This window comes from Ranitomeya variabilis, chromosome 5, assembly GCF_051348905.1.
Source record: "Ranitomeya variabilis isolate aRanVar5 chromosome 5, aRanVar5.hap1, whole genome shotgun sequence".
Classification (NCBI taxonomy): Eukaryota; Metazoa; Chordata; class Amphibia; order Anura; family Dendrobatidae; genus Ranitomeya; species Ranitomeya variabilis.
In genome coordinates, this window is record NC_135236.1 from 658,023,259 (window position 1) to 658,044,406 (window position 21,148).

The 21,148-nt window shown below is 42.6% G+C and overlaps 1 protein-coding gene across 2 annotated transcripts in view; it reads right to left on the bottom strand.

The window, feature by feature from the left end:
- The window catches only part of TSPAN9 (tetraspanin 9), a 469,239-nt gene that overhangs the window by 180,938 nt on the left and 267,153 nt on the right, over positions 1-21,148 (bottom strand). The window contains exon 5 of one of the 2 annotated variants that reach the window (XM_077266492.1): positions 10,646-10,725. In XM_077266492.1, the coding sequence (XP_077122607.1) occupies positions 10,646-10,708 (63 nt within the window). In that variant the 5' untranslated portion in view covers positions 10,709-10,725. Of the gene's footprint in view, positions 1-10,645; positions 11,395-21,148 lie in introns of those variants that run through there. The other variant, XM_077266491.1, reaches the window with a different exon arrangement.

The window sequence follows — 21,148 nt, forward strand, 5'->3', positions numbered from 1 at the left end:
TTATGTGACTGCAGTATGCTTACAACATGGATTATGTGACTGCACTGTACTCGCTACATGGATTATGTGACTGCAGTGTGCTCGCTACAAGGAACATGTGACTGCAGTGTGCTCGCTACATGGAATATGTGACTGCAGTACTCGCTACATGGATTATGTGACTGCAGTGCTCGCTACATGGATTATGTGACTGCAGTGTGCTTACAACATGGATTATGTGACTGCAGTATGCTTACAACATGGATTATGTGACTGCAGTATGCTTACAACATGGATTATGTGACTGCACTGTACTCGCTACATGGATTATGTGACTGCAGTGTGCTCGCTACAAGGAACATGTGACTGCAGTGTGCTCGCTACAAGGAACATGTGACTGCAGTGTGCTCGATACATGGAATATGTAACTGCAGTATGCTCGATACATGGAATATGTGACTGCAGTGTGCCCGCTACATGGAATATGTGACTGCAGTGTGCTCGCTACATGGAATATGTGACTGCAGTGTGCTCGCTACATGGAATATGTGACTGCAGTGTGCTCGCTACATGGAATATGTGACTGCAGTGTGCTCGCTACATGGAATATGTGACTGCAGTGTGCTCGCTACATGGAATATGTGACTGCAGTGTGCTCGCTACATGGAATATGTGACTGCAGTATGCTCGCTACATGGAATATGTGACTGCAGTGTGCTTACAACATGGATTATGTGACTGCACTGTACTCGCTACATGGAATATGTGACTGCAGTGTGCTCGCTACATAGAGTATCAGACTGCAGTGTGCTCGCTACAAGGAACATGTGACTGCAGTGTGCTCGATACATGGAATATGTAACTGCAGTATGCTCGATACATGGAATATGTGACTGCAGTGTGCTCGCTACATGGAATATGGAATATGTGACTGCAATGTGCTCGCTACATGGAATATGTGACTGCAGTGTGCTCGCTACATGGAATATGTGACTGCAGTATGCTCGCTACATGGAATATGTGACTGCAGTGTGCCCGCTACATGGAATATGTGACTGCAGTATGCTCGCTACATGGAATATGTGACTGCAGTGTGCTTACAACATGGATTATGTGACTGCAGTGTGCTCGCTACATAGAGTATCAGACTGCAGTGTGCTCGATACATGGAATATGTAACTGCAGTATGCTCGCTACATGGAATATGTGACTGCAGTGTTGCTCGCTACATGGAATATGTGACTGCAGTGTGCTCGCTACATGGAATATGGAATATGTGACTGCAATGTGCTCGCTACATGGAATATGTGACTGCAGTGTGCTCGCTACATGGAATATGTGACTGCAGTGTGCTCGCTACATGGAATATGTGACTGCAGTATGCTCGCTACATGGAATATGTGACTGCAGTGTGCCCGCTACATGGAATATGTGACTGCAGTACTCGCTACATGGAATATGTGACTGCAGTGTGCCCGCTACATGGAATATGTGACTGCAGTATGCTCGCTACATGGAATATGTGACTGCAGTGTGCCCGCTACATGGAATATGTGACTGCAGTATGCTCGCTACATGGAATATGTGACTGCAGTGTGCTTACAACATGGATTATGTGACTGCACTGTACTCGCTACATGGAATATGTGACTGCAGTGTGCTCGCTACATAGAGTATCAGACTGCAGTGTGCTCGATACATGGAATATGTAACTGCAGTACTCGCTACATGGAATATGTGACTGCAGTGTGCTCGATACATGGAATATGTGACTGCAGTGTGCTCGCTACATGGAATATGGAATATGTGACTGCAATGTGCTCGCTACATGGAATATGTGACTGCAGTGTGCTCGCTACATGGAATATGTGACTGCAGTACTCGCTACATGGAATATGTGACTGCAGTACTCGCTACATGGAATATGTGACTGCAGTGTGCTCGCTACATGGAATATGTGACTGCAGTACTCGCTACATGGAATATCTGACTGCAGTACTCGCTACATGGAATATGTGACTGCAGTGTGCTCGCTACAAGGAACATGTGACTGAAGTGTACTCGCTACATGGAATATGTGACTGCAGTGTGCTCGCTACATGGAATATGGAATATGTGACTGCAATGTGCTCGCTACATGGAATATGTGACTGCAGTGTGCTCGCTACATGGAATATGGAATATGTGACTGCAATGTGCTCGCTACATGGAATATGTGACTGCAGTGTACTCGCTACATGGAATATGTGACTGCAGTGTGCTCGCTACATGGAATATGTGACTGCAGTGTGCTCGCTACATGGAATATGTGACTGCAGTGTGCTCGCTACATAGACTATCAGACTGCAGTGTGCTCGCTACAAGGAACATGTGACTGCAGTGTGCTCGATACATGGAATATGTAACTGCAGTATGCTCGCTACATGGAATATGTGACTGCAGTGTGCTCGATACATGGAATATGTGACTGCAGTGTGCTCGCTACATGGAATATGAAATATGTGACTGCAATGTGCTCGCTACATGGAATATGTGACTGCAGTGTGCTCGCTACATGGAATACGTGACTGCAGTATGCTCGCTACATGGAATATGTGACTGCAGTGTGCTCGCTACATGGAATATGTGACTGCAGTGTGCTCGCTACATGGAATATGTGACTGCAGTGTGCCCGCTACATGGAATATGTGACTGCAGTACTCGCTACATGGATTATATGACTGCAGTGCTCGCTACATGGAATATGTGACTGCAGTGTGCTCGCTACATGGAATATGTGACTGCAGTGTGCCCGCTACATGGAATATGTGACTGCAGTACTCGCTACATGGAATATGTGACTGCAGTACTCGCTACATGGAATATGTGACTGCAGTGTGCTCGCTACATGGATTATGTGACTGCAGTATGCTTACAACATGGATTATGTGACTGCACTGTACTCGCTACATGGAATATGTGACTGCAGTGTGCTCGCTACATGGATTATGTGACTGCAGTATGCTTACAACATGGATTATGTGACTGCACTGTACTCGCTACAAGGAACATGTGACTGCAGTGTGCTCAATACATGGAATATGTAACTGCAGTGTGCTCGCTACATGGAATATGTGACTGCAGTGTGCTCGCTACATGGAATATGTGACTGCAGTACTCGCTACATGGATTATGTGACTGCAGTGTGCTCGCTACATGGAATATGTGACTGCAGTGTGCTCGCTACATGGAATATGTGACTGCAGTGTGCTCGCTACATGGAATATGTGACTGCAGTGTGCTCGCTACATGGAATATGTGACTGCAGTACTCGCTACATGGATTATGTGACTGCAGTGTGCTCGCTACATGGAATATGTGACTGCAGTACTCGCTACATGGATTATGTGACTGCAGTGTGCTCGCTACATGGAATATGTGACTGCAGTGTGCTCGCTACATGGAATATGTGACTGCAGTGTGCTCGCTACATGGACTATGTGACTGCAGTGTGCTCGCTACATGGAATATGTAGCTGTAGTGTGCTCGCTACATGGAATATGTGACTGCAGTGTGCTCGCTACATGGAATATGTGACTGCAGTGTGCTCGCTACATGGACTATGTGACTGCAGTGCGCTCGCCACATGGAATATGTGACTGCAGTGTGCTCGCTACATGGACTATGTGACTGCAGTGCGCTCGCCACATGGAATATGTGACTGCAGTGTGCTCGCTACATGGACTATGTGACTGCAGTGCGCTCGCCACACGAATATGTGACTGCAGTGCGCTCGCCACATGGAATATGTGACTGCAGTGTGCTCACTACATGGACTATGTGACTGCAGTGCGCTCGCCACATGGAATATGTGACTGCAGTGCGCTCGCTACCTTAGAATAATATGGTAATTACCAGTCCCACCTGATTACAAGAACTGCATATGACTTTTTGAGGTCTTAATATAATTGTTCCATCACAGCTGTACAGAAATAGCCCACCACCCACTTTACCATCAAAAGGGGGTGATTCATTCCAGGAAACGTGATACCGAAATGATGATTTATGCCCTCGCTGTGAAATACCAGTAATGAAGAAGCAATAGTTAATTAAAGTCGGGTGAGCTGTAAAATTACAGCAATAAATCAAAAACTTCCTATACGTTCCCGCTGGTGCGAAAAACAGGAGAAAATGGGGAAAAAAACCCACCAATAAATTCCCAACGGGAGGATTAACAATTCTCATGGGAATTACCAAAACATTTAGATATTCTGAGATCGCATCAGTGCAAACTAAAATAAAACCTGAAGAGAAAATTCCGATAGATGACATATTTAGGGGGAAATACTTTTTGTGGTTATTTTTATGGAGCGCCCGTGTCAGGACTGGTGACCCCCTGACATGACACCGAGACGTCGCCGTATCATAAGCTGAACCTGACTGAGAGATCGAAGCCATCTGTCCTAATCAGGGGGAACGGGGAGGATGGGAAACTTTTTAAAGGGGCGAGTTCCATTAATCTTTAAGGGTGAAAACGACCTACTAATGGGGCGATACCGCCAGCAGCTCCTTTCCCATGGACGACCCTCCACCTGTTGTTTTTCAATCAGACACCTGTAGTGACCTTGCAAAACTTGTGGTCTAAGGGTCGTTGTCTTTTCGGACTCACGGGGACAGCTGTTCCGCCCCAATCTGGCACGACCATATTGTTTTTGCAAAAGTAGAGGTCATCTGGGTGCAGCTGCCCCTGTAGAGCATTTTCTGAAAATTCCCAATTGTCCTGGATTAATGAAAACACCTAGTTATTATTTAGAAATAGCGCCACCCTTGTGCATTGGTGGTGTGTGGTATTGCAGTCTAGCTCCACCAATGAGCTGCAATTCCGGACCTGACCTGTAAACAACAGTGGCGCTCTCCTGGGATTAAAAAAAAAAAGTAAACTTTCATCCTTTTTTATATTTACATCCATCTTTTCACTCTACTAAGCCAGCATTGAAATATTGCTTTTTTTTTTGCAAAAACATTGATCATCTGATATCATTTGCCCCATCATGAACACTGTCTGAAAATTCCCAAGAATTTGTGCATGGTATTATCGTATACTAAAACTAATGCTTGTTTTATTCCCATCTTTACAATGGTAGTTTCTGGTGTTGTAATTTAGCTAATCTGCAGTACCACACATGGCCACTAAAGAAGAGTGGCGCTATTTCTGGGAAAAGCAGTCTCTTTTTTTGTAATCTCATCTAATCCTTATAAAAGGGGTAGTCAGTGGCGTAACTTGAAGCTTGTGGGACACATCTATCATTTGTCTATAGAAGGGTATTTTATGTGCACAGCCAGGACCTCCCTATACCGTACCTTGAGAAAATGGCACTAGTATGTGTCACTGACTATGGAGAGGTGGTCGAAATTTCCATTCATTCATTCATTCATTCAATCATTCAGTGCATATATTAGGTTTGCATACAAAAAAAAGAAAAAAGCTTCATTTTGTTTCCCAGAGCAGCACTCGGATCCCTGTTCCGTCTTCTCTGCTTCCGAAATAACCTCATCTGTAGCTCTCTCGCACCCTTTCCAATTCCGACATTGGCTTCTGTCACCTGGATGTCACTGACAGCACAGCTGAACATTTATCCCGCATGAAAGCTAAAGTCGTAAGAGCGCAACATAATAACTAGTCCGTCACATCGAGGAGGATTCGGTATAAGCGCTCCCTCCCCCAACCCAACATCGAGCCGTGCTTCCCCTTGTTCACATTGGAGTGGATCGTGATGACGCAAAAGAGAATCTAAACCCCCAAAATTTGCCGTTCTGTGCTCTCTATTGCTCCCTGTTATCAGCCGTTTAGGGGGATTGCGTACAGAAACTTTCCCTCCATGATCAATACTTTATTCAGGACCATACATGACCTTGTATAAGCTATAAACTCTTCGTGCCCCTTTAAATACGGTTACATATTCCAGGACCCCTTTAACTTAGTGTGTAATAATCAGCCGGGAGCACCGGTATCACATAGCCAATCAGGAGATATCAGGAATTGTTTTAGGGTGGGAGCCCTTTATCAGTGGCGGGTGTAATCACAGGATCGAGTCACCACCTGGTGCCAGTAGGCTGCGTATAAAGCACATAGACTCCGTCCTGTGGACCTAATCTGACTTTATGCTGCCTGTAGACTCCTTATTTGGTATAGATCAAAATCCCAGCGTCATAATTAAAAGCCATAAGCATAAGACCTCGGCTCAGACAAGTTTAATCTGTGTAAGAAGCCGCAGCAGATGGCGTGCTGCAATCTCAGATAAACTAGTGATATACATCATGAAATATGATGCGTGATTGCAGAAGAATAGGAAAAAATGTCTGGGTGAGACAATCCCTTTAAAGAGGACCTGTCACTTGCCATAAATATGTAATTTTTTTACCTGGTGTAAATGCCGTTGTTCTCCCGAGTCCGGCGTTGTTTTTCTTTAATTCCTGCGCCTCTCCGTTCCTGAGATATGGCCACTTCTTCCCCATCTAGCCAAATGGGTGTGGTCCTCATAAACACTCCCATGAAGAATTGAGGATCAGACCCCCTTGGCTAAAAAGGCTAGATCTACTGTATATACAGGGAAAAGAGGGCGATATCTCAGGAACGGAGAGGCGCAGGAAAAATATAAGAACAACACCGGATTCAGGAGAACAGCGGCATTCACACCAGGTATAAAAATTACATATTTAAGGCAAGTGACAGGTCCCCTTTAAGTAGTAATTTATGTAACCGCTTTCCTAATACTCTATGTGGGTTATATTGCCAGTTGTTGGGGGGTGCCAACTAGTCTCTTCGCCTTGGATACATTGATATGACTCCTAAAACTCATTAACCCTCTCAACTGAAAATAAGGTGCACAGAAAATGTAAAATATTCATCGAAATCTATGGAAGCCGGCAATTTTATATCACAGCAGGATCCCCTTTATCAGTTTAAGAAGGTTATCGATTTTAGTAACCTCCTTTTGTTAGAAAAATCCCATAACTATATGTTGATCACTGTGATCGCCAGCAGGGGAGCTCAGAAACAGGTGATGAGTTTCCCTACAGCACCACTACAGGAGAAACAAGGCATTACACTTTTCTAATTAGATTCTCTGTGTAATGTACGGATAAAATTAGTCCTCCAAAGAGATTCTTTGCAAATAGAGCACATTTTTTATACAAAATTCCCCCCTACACCTCATTTATTAACCCAAAACTGGGTAGGAATAAAATCCACTATAAATCAATGTAATACAAAAACATAAAAAATCAAACATCGGGAACCCAAATAGTTAACCCAGGCTGAATGTACCCCATGGGGGTAACTCTAGACCCTTTCATCATTTTCTCCTGTCCTCGAAGAAACGGCAGAATATTATTTTTCTATGTGTTTTATGTCCCTGTAGAAATAATCATGCACATAAAAGCCATAGGGAAAGCCCTGGGCAAACAGAGACTGACAGTTCACTGAGCTTACGTTCATTAGTTTGTGAACCCCTTTGGGATCAGATCCCACCATCAGGGCATTCTGTGATATGTATTTGGCGCCGTACGAACATTGCGTGATGAATTAGCAATAGTTCATCATTCCTGTATTATTATACCGCCATATACTGTATTTAATGCTCGTGTATGGATGCCTGCAGGCAGCAGAATGTGCCAGGGAAATCGATGATATGAAGTGCCACAAAGGGGCTTTCACTAACTAATAATGCGGCATGAAGACATCTATCTTTCCCTGATTAGTGAGAGCTGTTCACATAACCAGCTCTGCTGCACCGAACCTGCATTCTATAGGGGCTGCCTAGACATAAATAAAGAGGGGGGGTATGTGAGGGGGTGGCCTACAGTCAATTAACCCTTTCCATATGAAGCATGCCCAACAGTCAGGATACCTTTTATCCTTAATTTTGTAGCCCATTCGAATGCAGCAGAGCCCAGTTTGTCAAGCATCATTATGATAGCACCATACATTGGCAGACGTCCAAAACACTAGGATCTCAGCCATTGGCAGTCATCATGGAGGAAGTGTCAACACGTGCCCACACCTGCGCTTTAGAGGTGTAAACATTAAATTCTAATACCTTACAAAAGTTATCGTGAAGTACCCCGAAAGAGTTAAATTCAGCTCTGCTACATCCACAAATTACCTCCATATTCAATATTACATCATATTATCACATGGGGTTGCGTTTTCTATTGCAACATTTTTTTACGGAAAATTGAAACAACGCAGTTTTGCTGCTTCGTTTGAACAAAGCCTAAAAGTGACCATGATTTATGCCAAAAAAAAGAGTTAAATGACAAATTCAGCTCTGCTACATCCATATATCGCCAAGCTGTGTCCATAGCTCAGCCATAAATCCTCTCTTTTAGTAGAAATGCAAAACATTTTTTAACGAAAAATTGCGGTTTTGATGCACCTAAAAAAAAGGTCATAATTTAAACCAAAATAGTTAAATAACAAATTCACCTCTGCTACATCCTAATATCTCCAAGCTGTGCCCATAAATCCTCTCTTCATGGCAAAGACCTGGCAGCGCTCATCTTGCTGCATCCTATCCAACCCCCTCCCCCCTATACCTGCATAGTCCCTGGTGTAATCTTCGTCTCATATTTCCCCGATCCCCTAAAGTTATCAGAGCAGGTAATAGGGAAAGCTTTGATACATTCTTGCAGTTCGTGCCCATCGGGCATACACCATGTAATTACCCTTACCCAAACCTTTGCCGTCTGGGGTCACTCAGTGCTGAAAATAGCTGCAAAGACTCCGCAACTGGGCATGAACTGCAGCTTTAAGGGGGGCTATCCTGACACTAGACAAGTTGGACTTTCTTAGAAATGAATTGCGATTTTTATTTTAACCCTTAGGCTTTGTAAATTTGGAAGGATATGATACCTACTAACCACATATTCATTTTCCCTGCAGGTCTACGTTCTTTTACATGGGACTGTTTCTGCAGCACGTGCGCATTTCTATAGCCTTTACAAACCCCCTTCACATAAATCGAGCAGCAACCCTAATATCACATTATACAAATACGTTGGCGTGGCAAGTTATCACATTCCCATAAAATTGGACATGAACAGACAGTTAAATCAGATATTTCCCTCCCTCTTCCCTTATGGTATAGGTTGGTGATACACAAGCAAGATGAAGAAGCAAATGCATTATGTATAGTTACAATATCCCAAATATATGAAATTTGGGAATTTTTGGAAAAATTGGGGTATTTTATTGCCAACAGAGTGAAAATGTGACACCCTATCAAATTGGTCATGAAATGGTTAAATCATATATTCCACACCCCCATAGGCATTGCTTATATCCCATATACAGCGTCTTGGAGTAGGTTGGTGCTATACTAATCAAGGTGAACTAAATATATTATGTACTGTTACAATACCCTAAATATATGAATTTTGGGAATTTTCTGAAAAATTGGGGGGAATTTATTGCAATTTGTCACCTAATCAAATTGGGGGTTAAATAGTTAAATCATGTATTTCCCTCCCACCTCACCTAACAGGCATTACTTATATCCTATATATAACGCCTCGGAATTGGTTGGTGCTATACAACACAAGGGAAACTAGATACATTATTGCGTTTAGTGACAATTTTCCCCCAAAATGTGAAACTTGAAAATGTGTTCAATTTTCTTTTACTGTTAATGAATTGAATGAAAAATCTGAAAAATTAACTCTTTTGGCACAGACTCTCAGTTGGTGTGGCATTTGAGCATGAAATAGTTAAATCAGATATCCTCCTATCCATCACCTCCTCCCCCTCCCATAGAGACTACATTTAGGGCCTCCTGGAAGGTTGGTTAAGGCAAAGTAAAAATTTCTTTAAAAAAAAAAAGATAATTTTTAGACAAATTGATAATTTTTGTGCCCACGAATAGAACATTCTACATGTGGCTCCTCGGAATAAGTTGGTGCTAGTCGATCGGCGCAAAAGTAGATACATTATGTAAAGTGTTAACATTTCCCAAACATTTTTCAAAAAATTGGAAATTGTAAAGAAGAACCCCTCCTTGATAATTTTTCCGCCCACGAATAGAACAGTTTATATGCAATGCTTCGGAATACGTTGATGATATAAGATCCGGGCAAAAGTACATAATTCATGTAAAATGTTAAAACGTCTTACTTTTTTAAAAACAATTAAAACAAATGTGGAAATATATTGTCAACAAATGAAATTGTCAAAAAAGAACCCCTCCTTGATAATTTTTCTGCCCATGAATGGAACATTATACATGCAACGCTTCAGAATAGGTTGGTGCTATACGATCAGGGCAAAAATACATTCAAGATGTCAAATGTTAAAACTTCTTACAATTTTTTTTTTAAATATATTGCCAACAAATGAAATTGTTCAAAAACAACCCCCTCCTTGGTAATTTTTCTGCCCGCTAATAGAACATTGTACATGGGATAGTTTGGTGCAATCCGATCCGGGCAAAAATTAGATATTGTGAAGAAGAGACACCCTCACTCCCCCCCCCCTGTAAAATTGTTTACTTTTAACTCTTTAGGTGCTGACCCCTTCCTATTAACCCTTCCCCTCCCCACGGCTGGTGTAAAGAATTGGAGACGTCTGTGTCCTAAAAAACGGAAAATGACGGTACAAGTTTTAAGTAAAGGATGTAAAATTGGCACTTACCCAAAAAATCAAGTTAAAGAGGAACATCATGTATTTCAAACAACACAGGCAGCCTCTCGCCATGTTGCACTTCTTAAATTCTAGGAGAAAAACAAAGGATAGATCCAGGTAAAAGACCACATATTTGCCTCCTTTGGGTGCAGAGTACTTGTCCCTTTTTACGCCGGCTTGGCTCGGTGTACGAGATCCAGCATTGCCATAAAAAGCTCCGGCTGTGAATCCTCTACCAAATTCCCTGCTTGAGGTAGAAGGTTTAGCTGAGTCCCTGCTGTCCACAGACGGACTCCGGTGTATAGAAGAGTCTTCGCTACTCGACTTTTCCATAGTCTTTAGCTTCACCGGTCCCAGAGCTAGTGTTTTGCATGTCTCAGCATTAAATCCGGCGCACAATAAAAAATAAAAATAATACACTAGCTGTCGGCCACTGTCCTACACACCGGGATATGGAGGTGATCTTGAGGGAGAAGGTTGGCCGCGTTCTCCCGTCTCCGTCGGATAGAATTTGGTCAATACTACAATTCTCCGATCGGTCGTTTAACTTTCAATGGGAATAAAAAAATAAAAATTGAAGACCGTCACGGGAAAAAAAATCCTATCGGCATCACCTAAGAGACTTTGGCCAAGCGGAGAGGTCTACCGGTGGCTTATGTCCCTGCCGTAGGATCTGTGCTAGGTTGCGGTGTCTGATGTACAGAGGAGCAGCATCAGCAGCTGCTGCTGCACTAGTGGGCAATCCCACAGAAATCCCTGAAGCTGCGCTCAAGTCATCCAGCTTTACTCTGCCGAGCCCTCCCCTCCCGGCTCCACAATTAGCCAATGGAGGCTGCAAAAAGGGACTGCTAGGCACGGCCTACATGACATAATATCTTTAAAAGGCTTATTCATTTAAGTTTGACTATACATGTGCAGCGGCAGAGAATCTCTCCAATGTCAGGATGGGGAGAGGGGTAGGGGGGGCTGCGCGAAAAAATGAAGAGCAAGGAGCGAATGTGATCAGTTCTGTAGGTAGGATAGAATAATACGTAGAAAAATAATAATAGTACAAATAATAGCAATAAAAGTGTGCAATATAGAACATAATATGTAATATTAGTAATAATAGTAATAATAGTGTGCAATTATAAATAACATAAAATGTCATAAAATAAATAATAATAATAATAATAAAAATAATAGGAATAAAAGTGTGCAGTATATAACATAATATGTAATATTAGCATTAATGATAGTAATAATAACAATAGTAATAATAGTGTGCAATTATAAATAACATCAAATGTCATAAAAGAAATAAAAATAAAACAATAATAATACAAATAATAATAATAAGTGTGAAATATATAACATAATATGTAATAGTAATAATAGTAATAAAAACAATAGTAATAATAATGTGCAATTATATAGAACATAAAACATAATAAAATAAAAATAATAATACAAACAAAATATTCATACTAGCAGTAATGATAATAACAATAATAATAATAAAAATAATAATAGTAATAAAAATGTGCAATATATACCATAATACATAGTAATAATAATAAAAATAGTAGTAATAATAACTATAAGAGAAATAGTAATAATAGCTATATATAGGTTCCAATATATATATATATATATATATATATATATATATATATATATATATATATATATATATATATAATAAAATGTAATAATAGTGATTAAATAATGATTTGTAAACTAATAATAGTAATTAGAATAATAGTATGATAGATCAATATAATATAGTTGGAATAATATAACTTTCGAATATAATAATGTTAGAGATTCCCAGGAGCCACCAGCACTGGGGTCAGGTCAGTAGTTCATGGCAGTTGTCTGAATTAGCCCTAATTCTGGAAGAATTTAAAATATTTGTGGCATGTTCTGTCAGATGCTGCATTATTGGGGTATTGCACCATATGGGCAACAGCTACTGAGCTCACTGTCAACATTACCTTAGTGCTGCACACAAATAATAGAGACTAGGAGCAGTGACAGAGACACAGCGCTGCGGACAAACAACAAATACCGAGACCAGTGGCGGAGACTCAGCGCCGTAGACAAACAGTAAAGCCTGGGAGCAGCGGCAGAGACTTAGCGCTGCAAACAACAGACCGCGGGTGCAGCAACGGAGACTCAGTACTGCAGATAAATAACAGACACTGGGAGCAGCGACCAAGACTCAGCGCTGCAGACAAACAACAAATACCGAGCACAGTGGCGGAGACTCCGCGTTGTAGACAAACAGTAGAGCCCGGGAGCAGCAGATACTTAGCGCTGCAAACAGCAGACACTATGAGCGTAGCACCCCAGAAGTCTGGTTGCCACAGTGGCATTGCCTCCCTCACAGCGGGTGATGTCATGCCTGGAAACAAGGAGGGGTCCCCTTACCAGGTAACGCCAGCATCCAACACTTTTCATTACTCCAGACCAGAAGGGGGAACTCTAACACCCGGTTTCAGGGGAGCTTCCCTATAAGTTCTGGCCTGGAGGCGGAGTTGGTTAGTCTGAGTCTGAGAGAGGAGAGGAGGGAAGTCGAGGAGAACCTGGGGAGTAGAGCTGTAACCAAGCTCACCCCGGAGCTGAGCGCCAGAAACCGGACACCGGAGTCCGTGGTTGTTCGGGTACTGAAGTCCTGGCAGCTAAATCCGTAGGGCAGGAGACTGCAGGTCTCCTGGCCCAACTAACACCCAGCGGCACAGCAGCATACCAGAGCGCGGAGCCACCACAAAGGAGCGACACTTGTAATAGGTTCCAGCGGCCTGCCATGCGGGTACTGTTTTATTGTAACTTCCAGACAATGAGAGGAACTTGAGCAGAGCTTAAAGCAGCAAGGACCTAACAGGACAGTGCAGTAGGAAGACCTCTGAACCCACCAGGCTAGGTGGATCCTAAGTTGCTTCCAGGCTGCCTGGATCTCCATGACCATCTGTTACCCATGCCCCGGACTGCACCTTCAGCCATCAAGTAAAGGTAAAGAAAACTGCAGTTCTTGCGTCCTCCAGTCATTTCTCGCACCCTCAGTCCTGCACCGCAACGTCCATGTGCCCTTACAACAGTACCGGTAGCCCTGGGGCCCCGCTCCACCTGTGGGGAGCAGAACCATCCCAACTGCGTCAACATCTGCCCCAGCGGTCGCCTTAAGCAGCGTTTGCCATCCATTGCCGAACACCACAGGTGGCGTCACGAACTAATCCCCCATAAACTTTATTCCCCTTTATTTCAATTTTATTGGACGCCCAGGGCCACGGACCGGGTCACTGCTGCCGTGACATTGCCCCGAAGAAACGTCGGATCCGGTCCGAGTACCCCACGGCCCTAGTGGGCGCTCCATGAGCAGTGATGAAGACTCAGCGCTGGAGACAAACAACAGATACTGAGAGCATAGGCAGAGACTCAGAACTGAAAACACGCCACAGACACTGGGAGCAGTGGCGAAGACTCAGTGCTGGAGACAAACAGCAGATACTGAGAGAGCAGTGGTGAAGAGTCAACACTGAAGACAAACAACAGATATTGGGAAAAGTGGCGAAGACTCAGCGCAGCAGACAAACAACAAATACTAAGAGCAGTGGCGGAGACTCAGAACTGAAAACACGCCACAGACACTGGGAGCAGTGGTGAAGACTCAGCGCTGGAGACAAACAACAGATACTGAGAGAGCAGTGGTGAAGAGTCAACACTGGAGGCAAAACAACAGACATCGGGAAAAGTGGTAGCGCAGCAGACAAAGAACAGATACTGGGAGCAGTGGCGGAGACTCAACACTGCAAACACACAACAGACACCGGGAGCAGCAGTGGAGACTTAGCGCTGCAGACAAACAACAAACACGAGGAGCAGTGGCGGAGACTCCGCACAACAGACATTGGGAGCAGTGGCGAAGACAGAGTGCTGGAGACAAACAACAGAGATCAGGAGCTGTGGCGGAGACTTAGCGCTGCAAACAGCAGACACCGGATGCAGCAGCGGAGACTCAGTACTGCAGACAAATAACAGACACTGGGAGGAGTGGTGGAGACTCAGCGCTAGAGACAAACAACAGACACTATGAGCAGTGATGAAGACTCAGCGCTAGAGACAAACAACAGATATTGAGAGAGCAGTGGCGAAGAGTCAACACTGGAGACAAACAACAGACATTGGGAGCAGTGGCGAAGACTCAGCGCTGCAGATAAACAACAGATACTGGGACTAGTGGCGGAGACTCAGTATTGCCAACACACAACAGATACTGGGAGCAGCAGTGGAGACCAAGCGCTGCAGACAAACAACAAACACGAAGAGCAGTGATGGAGACTCAGCACAACAGATATCGTGAGCAGTTTCAGCGCTGCAGACAAACAACAGAGGCCAGGAGCTGTGGCGGAGACTAAGCGCTGCAAACAAACAACAGAGGCAGGCAGCAGTAGTGGAGATTCAGTGCTAAAGACAAACAATAGGCAGCAGGTGCAATGGCGGAGACTCAACGCTGCTGACAAACAACAATCTCTGAGAGCAGCAGTGGAGTCTCAGTGCTTCAGGAAAACAGACACCAGGAGCGGTAGTAGAAACTCAGTGCCGCAGACAAACAGCAGAGGCCGAGGCAGCGGTGGAGAGTCAGCGCTGAGCATGGGAAGGGTAAGTAATTCTCAATATAATTTGTTAGAAATACCACAGCTTAGAGTCAATAGTTTTCCTAAAGGGGACAAACCAATTAAGGAGGTTTCTGCTTTGGAAATACCTATTTCAAGGGTCTCTTAACAAAAAGTTGATCCCAAACTGCTCCACTGTTAGAACCCCCACCGATCAGTTGTGATCTGTGGGGAAATCTGTGGGTAAGTATATATTTTTGCTAGAGCACCCCATCAGGGGAGAATAGGAATTACAAAAGCATTAAAAATGGTGGATAGTCTGCATAATAAAGGACAGGACAGGTCCTTCAGAGAGACATGATATGGGTTTTTCTAAACTGGACAACCCCTTTAAGGAACTATAAGTCCACAGATAAATCATACAGACACATTTATAATTTGCAGCCCCATAAAAGGCAGATTCCCGCTATTTAACTTTACATCTTCTCGTCTCGGCATCTGCAGTCATTGCACGAGCGGGAGACCTAAATTTTCACCCTGATCTGCAGAATTTTCTATGTTTATGCAGCAACATGAAGTAATGTACAGCCAAATCTGCGATGCAGAAAATAACCTCCAAACTACAGCAACAAGCTACAATACAGAAAAACACATTCACCATCATTTGTCACAATTACCCCGGCAATTCCAATAGCCATGTGCCAAAAACGTGTCAATATTCCCACGTGTCCAGCCTCTCCATGTAAACCAGAAAAAACTCAGACCTCCCAGTAGCGGGCAAAACAATTTAAGCCTGCCCAGAAAACTCCCCCATAGATTGCCAGGAAATGCCCATTTTGTATGCAAATCTGTCTCATTTTGGTTCTGTTTATTGAAAATTCACATGAAAAATAGGAGCTTATGACCGCTGTTTCTCAAGGGCTATAAAAGAGAATGTGACCCCAGAAAAAAAAAATATTAGTACCCTTTCTTATATTCACACTGGCCACTGGGGTTATTTTAGGCTTCTACTTCCAGTTCTTTTAGGAAGAGTTTTCAGCAGTTTCTTTATCATCAGAGGCATGATCGTAATGATAAATAACACTCTCTATGCCCAGTTGATAACCCTTTATCCATCCATCGCAATAGGCGATGTTACAGTTAACCTCTTTCCTCACAATCACTTTTGCACACGCTCATTAGATGCTTCAATACGAAAGATAGGGGAGGAGTCTGTCTGTTGCTGTTAATGTACGTGTTAATTAATAGAATTACCCCAGTGGCTGATGTGAAAATTGCAAGATTTCAATTTTTCTTTTTAATACAGATTGTAATATGGAAGAAAACATTATCAAAAGTGCTTAAAAAATTATTCTAGTAGAAATTTGTGATTTAAACTATAGGACATATTCTGATGACATATCACCTTCAACCTCTCTACGACCTTGAACGTATAGATACGTCCAAGGTCCTCTACCCCCTTTAATGAAGGATCCAGCGCAGAGCCCGCATCTTTCCTGACACATGACAGCTGATTTATTCTCTAACAGCCGCGGACGGAATCGCGATCTATCTGTGGCTGTTAACATTTTAAACGCTGCTGTCAATCATTTCATATTTCTTTTTAAAATGCATTAAAAAATTTTTTTTTAAAAATATACAAATAAAAGTTCAAATCACCCCCCTATTACCCCATTAAAAATAAAACTATAATAGTAAAAAACAATACTAATAAAAAAATACAAGTTTGGTATCGACCAATCTATCAAAATATACAGTAAATTATTCTGATCGGTAAATCGAAATGCCATAATTACAATTTCTTGGTTGCCACAATGTTACAATAAAAGGCAATAACAGGCGATCAAAACATCGTATCTACCCCAAAATGGTATCAATAAAAACGTCAGTTTGGCGCAAAAAAAAAAAAGCCTTCACCCGGACCCAGAATCCAAAAAATGTAGACGCTACAGGTCTCAGAAAATGGCCACATTTACGGAAACGTTAAAAAAGTTATGACTCTGGGAAGGTCAAGGCAAGGTCATGAAGGAGTTAAAGGGGTTGTCCTGAATTATGTGACTGCAGACTTGTGAATCCTATTATACCTATGGACAGGTAGGGGTTGTAAAATCTCTGGCCCCCAAAAAATGGCTGAAAAAAATCTAAAAGAATGACCAAAGACGCAAGAAACTGCTTTAGAATAGGTTTGCCAATCCGGGTTTGCGGTGAGCCCTTTTGGGCTCGGTAGAGGCGATTATTTGGAGCTGTTACCAAGGATGTTGTTCATGTGGGTGGCGAAATAATTCAGGAATAACTAAAAAGACCGTAAAGATCATGACCATCTGAATGACTTTTATTACCGGCTCATTCATTCATTCATTCTAATTTGAATTTAGAATGTTTTTGAATTTTTGTAAATATTTACGGAATATTTCCCAACTGCCGCTTTGCAGAGTGGCTCTAAAGGGCCCCATAATACATAGGAATATCGTGTCTGTATTAATCAGGCAGCGTTTGGTGATCTTTACCTCTCTGACCTGTTACTCTCAGAATGTGGAATGATCCAGGGGTCGGGTCATAATCATCATCCGAGCTCTATCTATCATAACTACTCTTGTGTCAGGGATCCGTTACCAGTGATTTCATTTGCCATTACTGGCCGTATGTCTGATGTCGGCCAGGTCAGGGGGCGGCGAGATGCAATATTTGATGTCTGCTATGAACATTACACTAAAAGCATTTCTATGTACAAAAAAAAAGAAAAATCACTCTCTTATATATAGATTTTTTTGGACAGCAATGTGATTACAAATATACCTGCAATTACATATTTCATAGAAAATATCCCATATACCACAAAGGCAAATTTGTAAAGCTCCCAACATCCAAATACCCATTCAAAGGTTATTTTAAGATGCTCCAAAAATGCCTATTTGGGACACATTTTCTGAAAGGAATGGTCCAGGACTTTAAAATTGAAGGCCAACCCTTAGAATAGGCCCTCAATGTCTGATCGGTGGGGGTATGATACCAGGCACCTCCGCTAATCAGCCTGTTCCAGCTGCGGCCAGAACTGCTCAGTTGGAGATATGCAGAGCACAGCTCCTTTGATGGCACGGGTAGTGCACATCCACCCCCTATTGATTTGAGTAGGCGGTGGATGTGCAGTACCTGGCTGCGGCCACTAAAACGCCTTGAAATATTCCTCTTTGACACCCATTTTTTTTAATTCTCCACAATATTTGTTGTCACCCATGTGCCTGTTTGACCCTGTGCGCGCCCAAGATTGGTTTGGCTCAAACCTACTCATCCATCAGCAAATGGGATGGCAGAGTATTGATCCAACCGTAGTTCCGACCCAGGTAAAGATGAAGAACAGAAAGGGTGTTGTAAGCACAAGGATGGCGCCCCATTGTGAACTAACATATCATCAACCTATAAGAAATAGACCTTTGTGATACAGGTGAGCCAAACTCTTTACGAGAACCCAGTCCATGGTTCAGGTCAGTGATCTCTGGCCTTCACAGAATCTTCGCAAATTTCTTAAGCTTCCAGTTTCCCTGGCACCCTGGTTCTTCGGCCTGTTGTGAGGTCATCTATGTGGCATGTGGCACACAGGTGATTTCTCACCAGTCCAGCTAATCCCAAACCAAGCCTGGGAACCCGTAGGTTAAAGAAATGTGCGAAGCTCCTGTTAACAGCCAGAGACCACTGACCTGGACCATGGACTGGGGTTGCGCGAAGTGTTCTTCTCATCTCTTCTCATGGATTGACTCCAAAGTCACCTCCAAATTGAGTGTTTTCTGCAAGACATTTGGTGCCAATTATTTGGTCAGAGTAGGACCACCGGAGGATCCACCTGATTCCACTCCAATGGACCGTTGCAAACTAGGCGATTGAGGAAATACACTGAAGAACTTATACAATATTTGGATTTTGTGACCTTAAGGAAGAAATCTTCTATATGGTGAGTGTCTGATGTACTTGACTCTCCCCATCCTGGTGAAATCCACATGTTCATTGTCAAGAGAGAACGAGGAGGTGAGCTGTGTGATCTTCTGTATGCACAGGAGCTAACTGTCACTGTAATCTTGTCTGTGATGATAATGAGTTTGCTGAAAAGTCTTCTGTACAGAATAAGAAGTATGAGTCTAGTATAAGGGCTGGGAATTTCAGCACCGACATCTGTGGAACTGCACTGGTCCGGGAGGTGAGTATTTGGTTTTACGTCTTATATGGAGCATGTAAGAATATAAGAAGGAGTTGTCTAGTGGAGGACACTCATTTTAACAATAGGCCATTGTCTGATGACACATTCTGTTTAAGTGCTTCATATATAAAAGAAATCCATCTAGACACTTTTTAAGAATGTTTTTCAAAATTGTATATAGGGTAATTTCTTCATTACCTTGGGTTGGTCAACTGTGTAATGGAAATGGTAATATTGAAATAAATCAGAAACTTGAAAATGTCAAATGTGTTAAATAAAACGGAACTCTCCGGGTTATATCATTAAAAATATAAATTCCAAAGACATTTCTCAGGAGTAAAAGAAATACTTAGAGATATATGCCCCTGAGTCGTCCTCTTGTGTGAAGTCTTTCCTTGGTCTATTACATAGGTAATAAATCATCTCCGGACAACTGGAAGATCTGACAGTGGCTGGAGGTGCTGTCACCCGGATATCCCCAGATATTCTAATTTAAATGGCTATGACAAGTTACATCCTTTTCTGTTTTATAACTTTACACAATCCAGTTTTACGTTCATGTATGGACCAAGAAATCATGGTTTAATGGGAAATGTGTTGTCTTCAAATTAAAGGTTTATCTAGTTTTGAAAAATTCCTTTTAAATACCCTTTAAGGAAGTTGAGTTATTAGGGTTTCTAATGTATGTATCAGCCAGAACAGAAAGCAACTTCAAAAAACATCTTTATCTCTCTGGAGGACTAGAGATAATGAGAGTAGATGTAATACTCCATTCCACCTGCGGAGGCACTGCAGGGAAATTCAATACTCCCTACCTGGTTCATTATCACTGGGGGTCCCAGCAGCAAAAAAACAATTCACAATGATAAGAATGGGGGAACAATTTATGGCACGCGCAGTATATCCACAATAATTTTCGACTTTCGCATCATTTTTCAAAAAAGTTTACTGTAAGTTCCGCCAGAAATTGTTGTAATATTTAAGACAAAGCCATGATTTTCTTGCACATGGACAGCAAGAATAGGTCATTAATCTTTTATGCCTTGACGATCCCTTAAAAATGTGTGTACATCTGAAAAATAAGATTCGCTTTACTAGAATTGTCTTTTTATTAAGATGGGATTAAAAAAGGCCGATCCTAATAAATTCTTCCAATAGAGTTCAGATTATAATGGCCAATATAGTGAGTGCAATCAAATCCACTAAATTCCCTGCTTATATGCCCATTAAAGGGATATAGAGGACCTCCACCCCATGACTCCTCAGAAACTAAAAGAGTTCTTATGACCATACAGCAGAGCTGAGAGAAGTCAGGAGCTTATGGCCAGTGTAGGGATTCCCATCTCTCAGGTGTAGGCATTAGATAGTGTTCACACAGGCAATGCGGTTTGGTCCAAACAGGTGCAGTTGTATTGTTTTCATAAAACTTCAAAAAACCAAAAATCAGCCTCTTCTGGGCACGAAGGTATCACAGCAACTAAACAGTTCACTTAGCAGGGCCCATATGTCAGTGAGGGCTCACCCGAATAGATTACAGTCCTTTCTGCAGGAGCAAACGTTATACACAGAAAAGGTCCATTCCTACCATTTCTCGGTATCCTACTCGGCCTGAGCTTCCAGAGCCAAACAGAAGTGTTCATCTCCAGGCACAGTTCACATTGAACAGGCTGCAGCTTCCACACGGATCTCTGCAGCTCCAACACACAGACTGCTCGGCTTTCCCAGCTG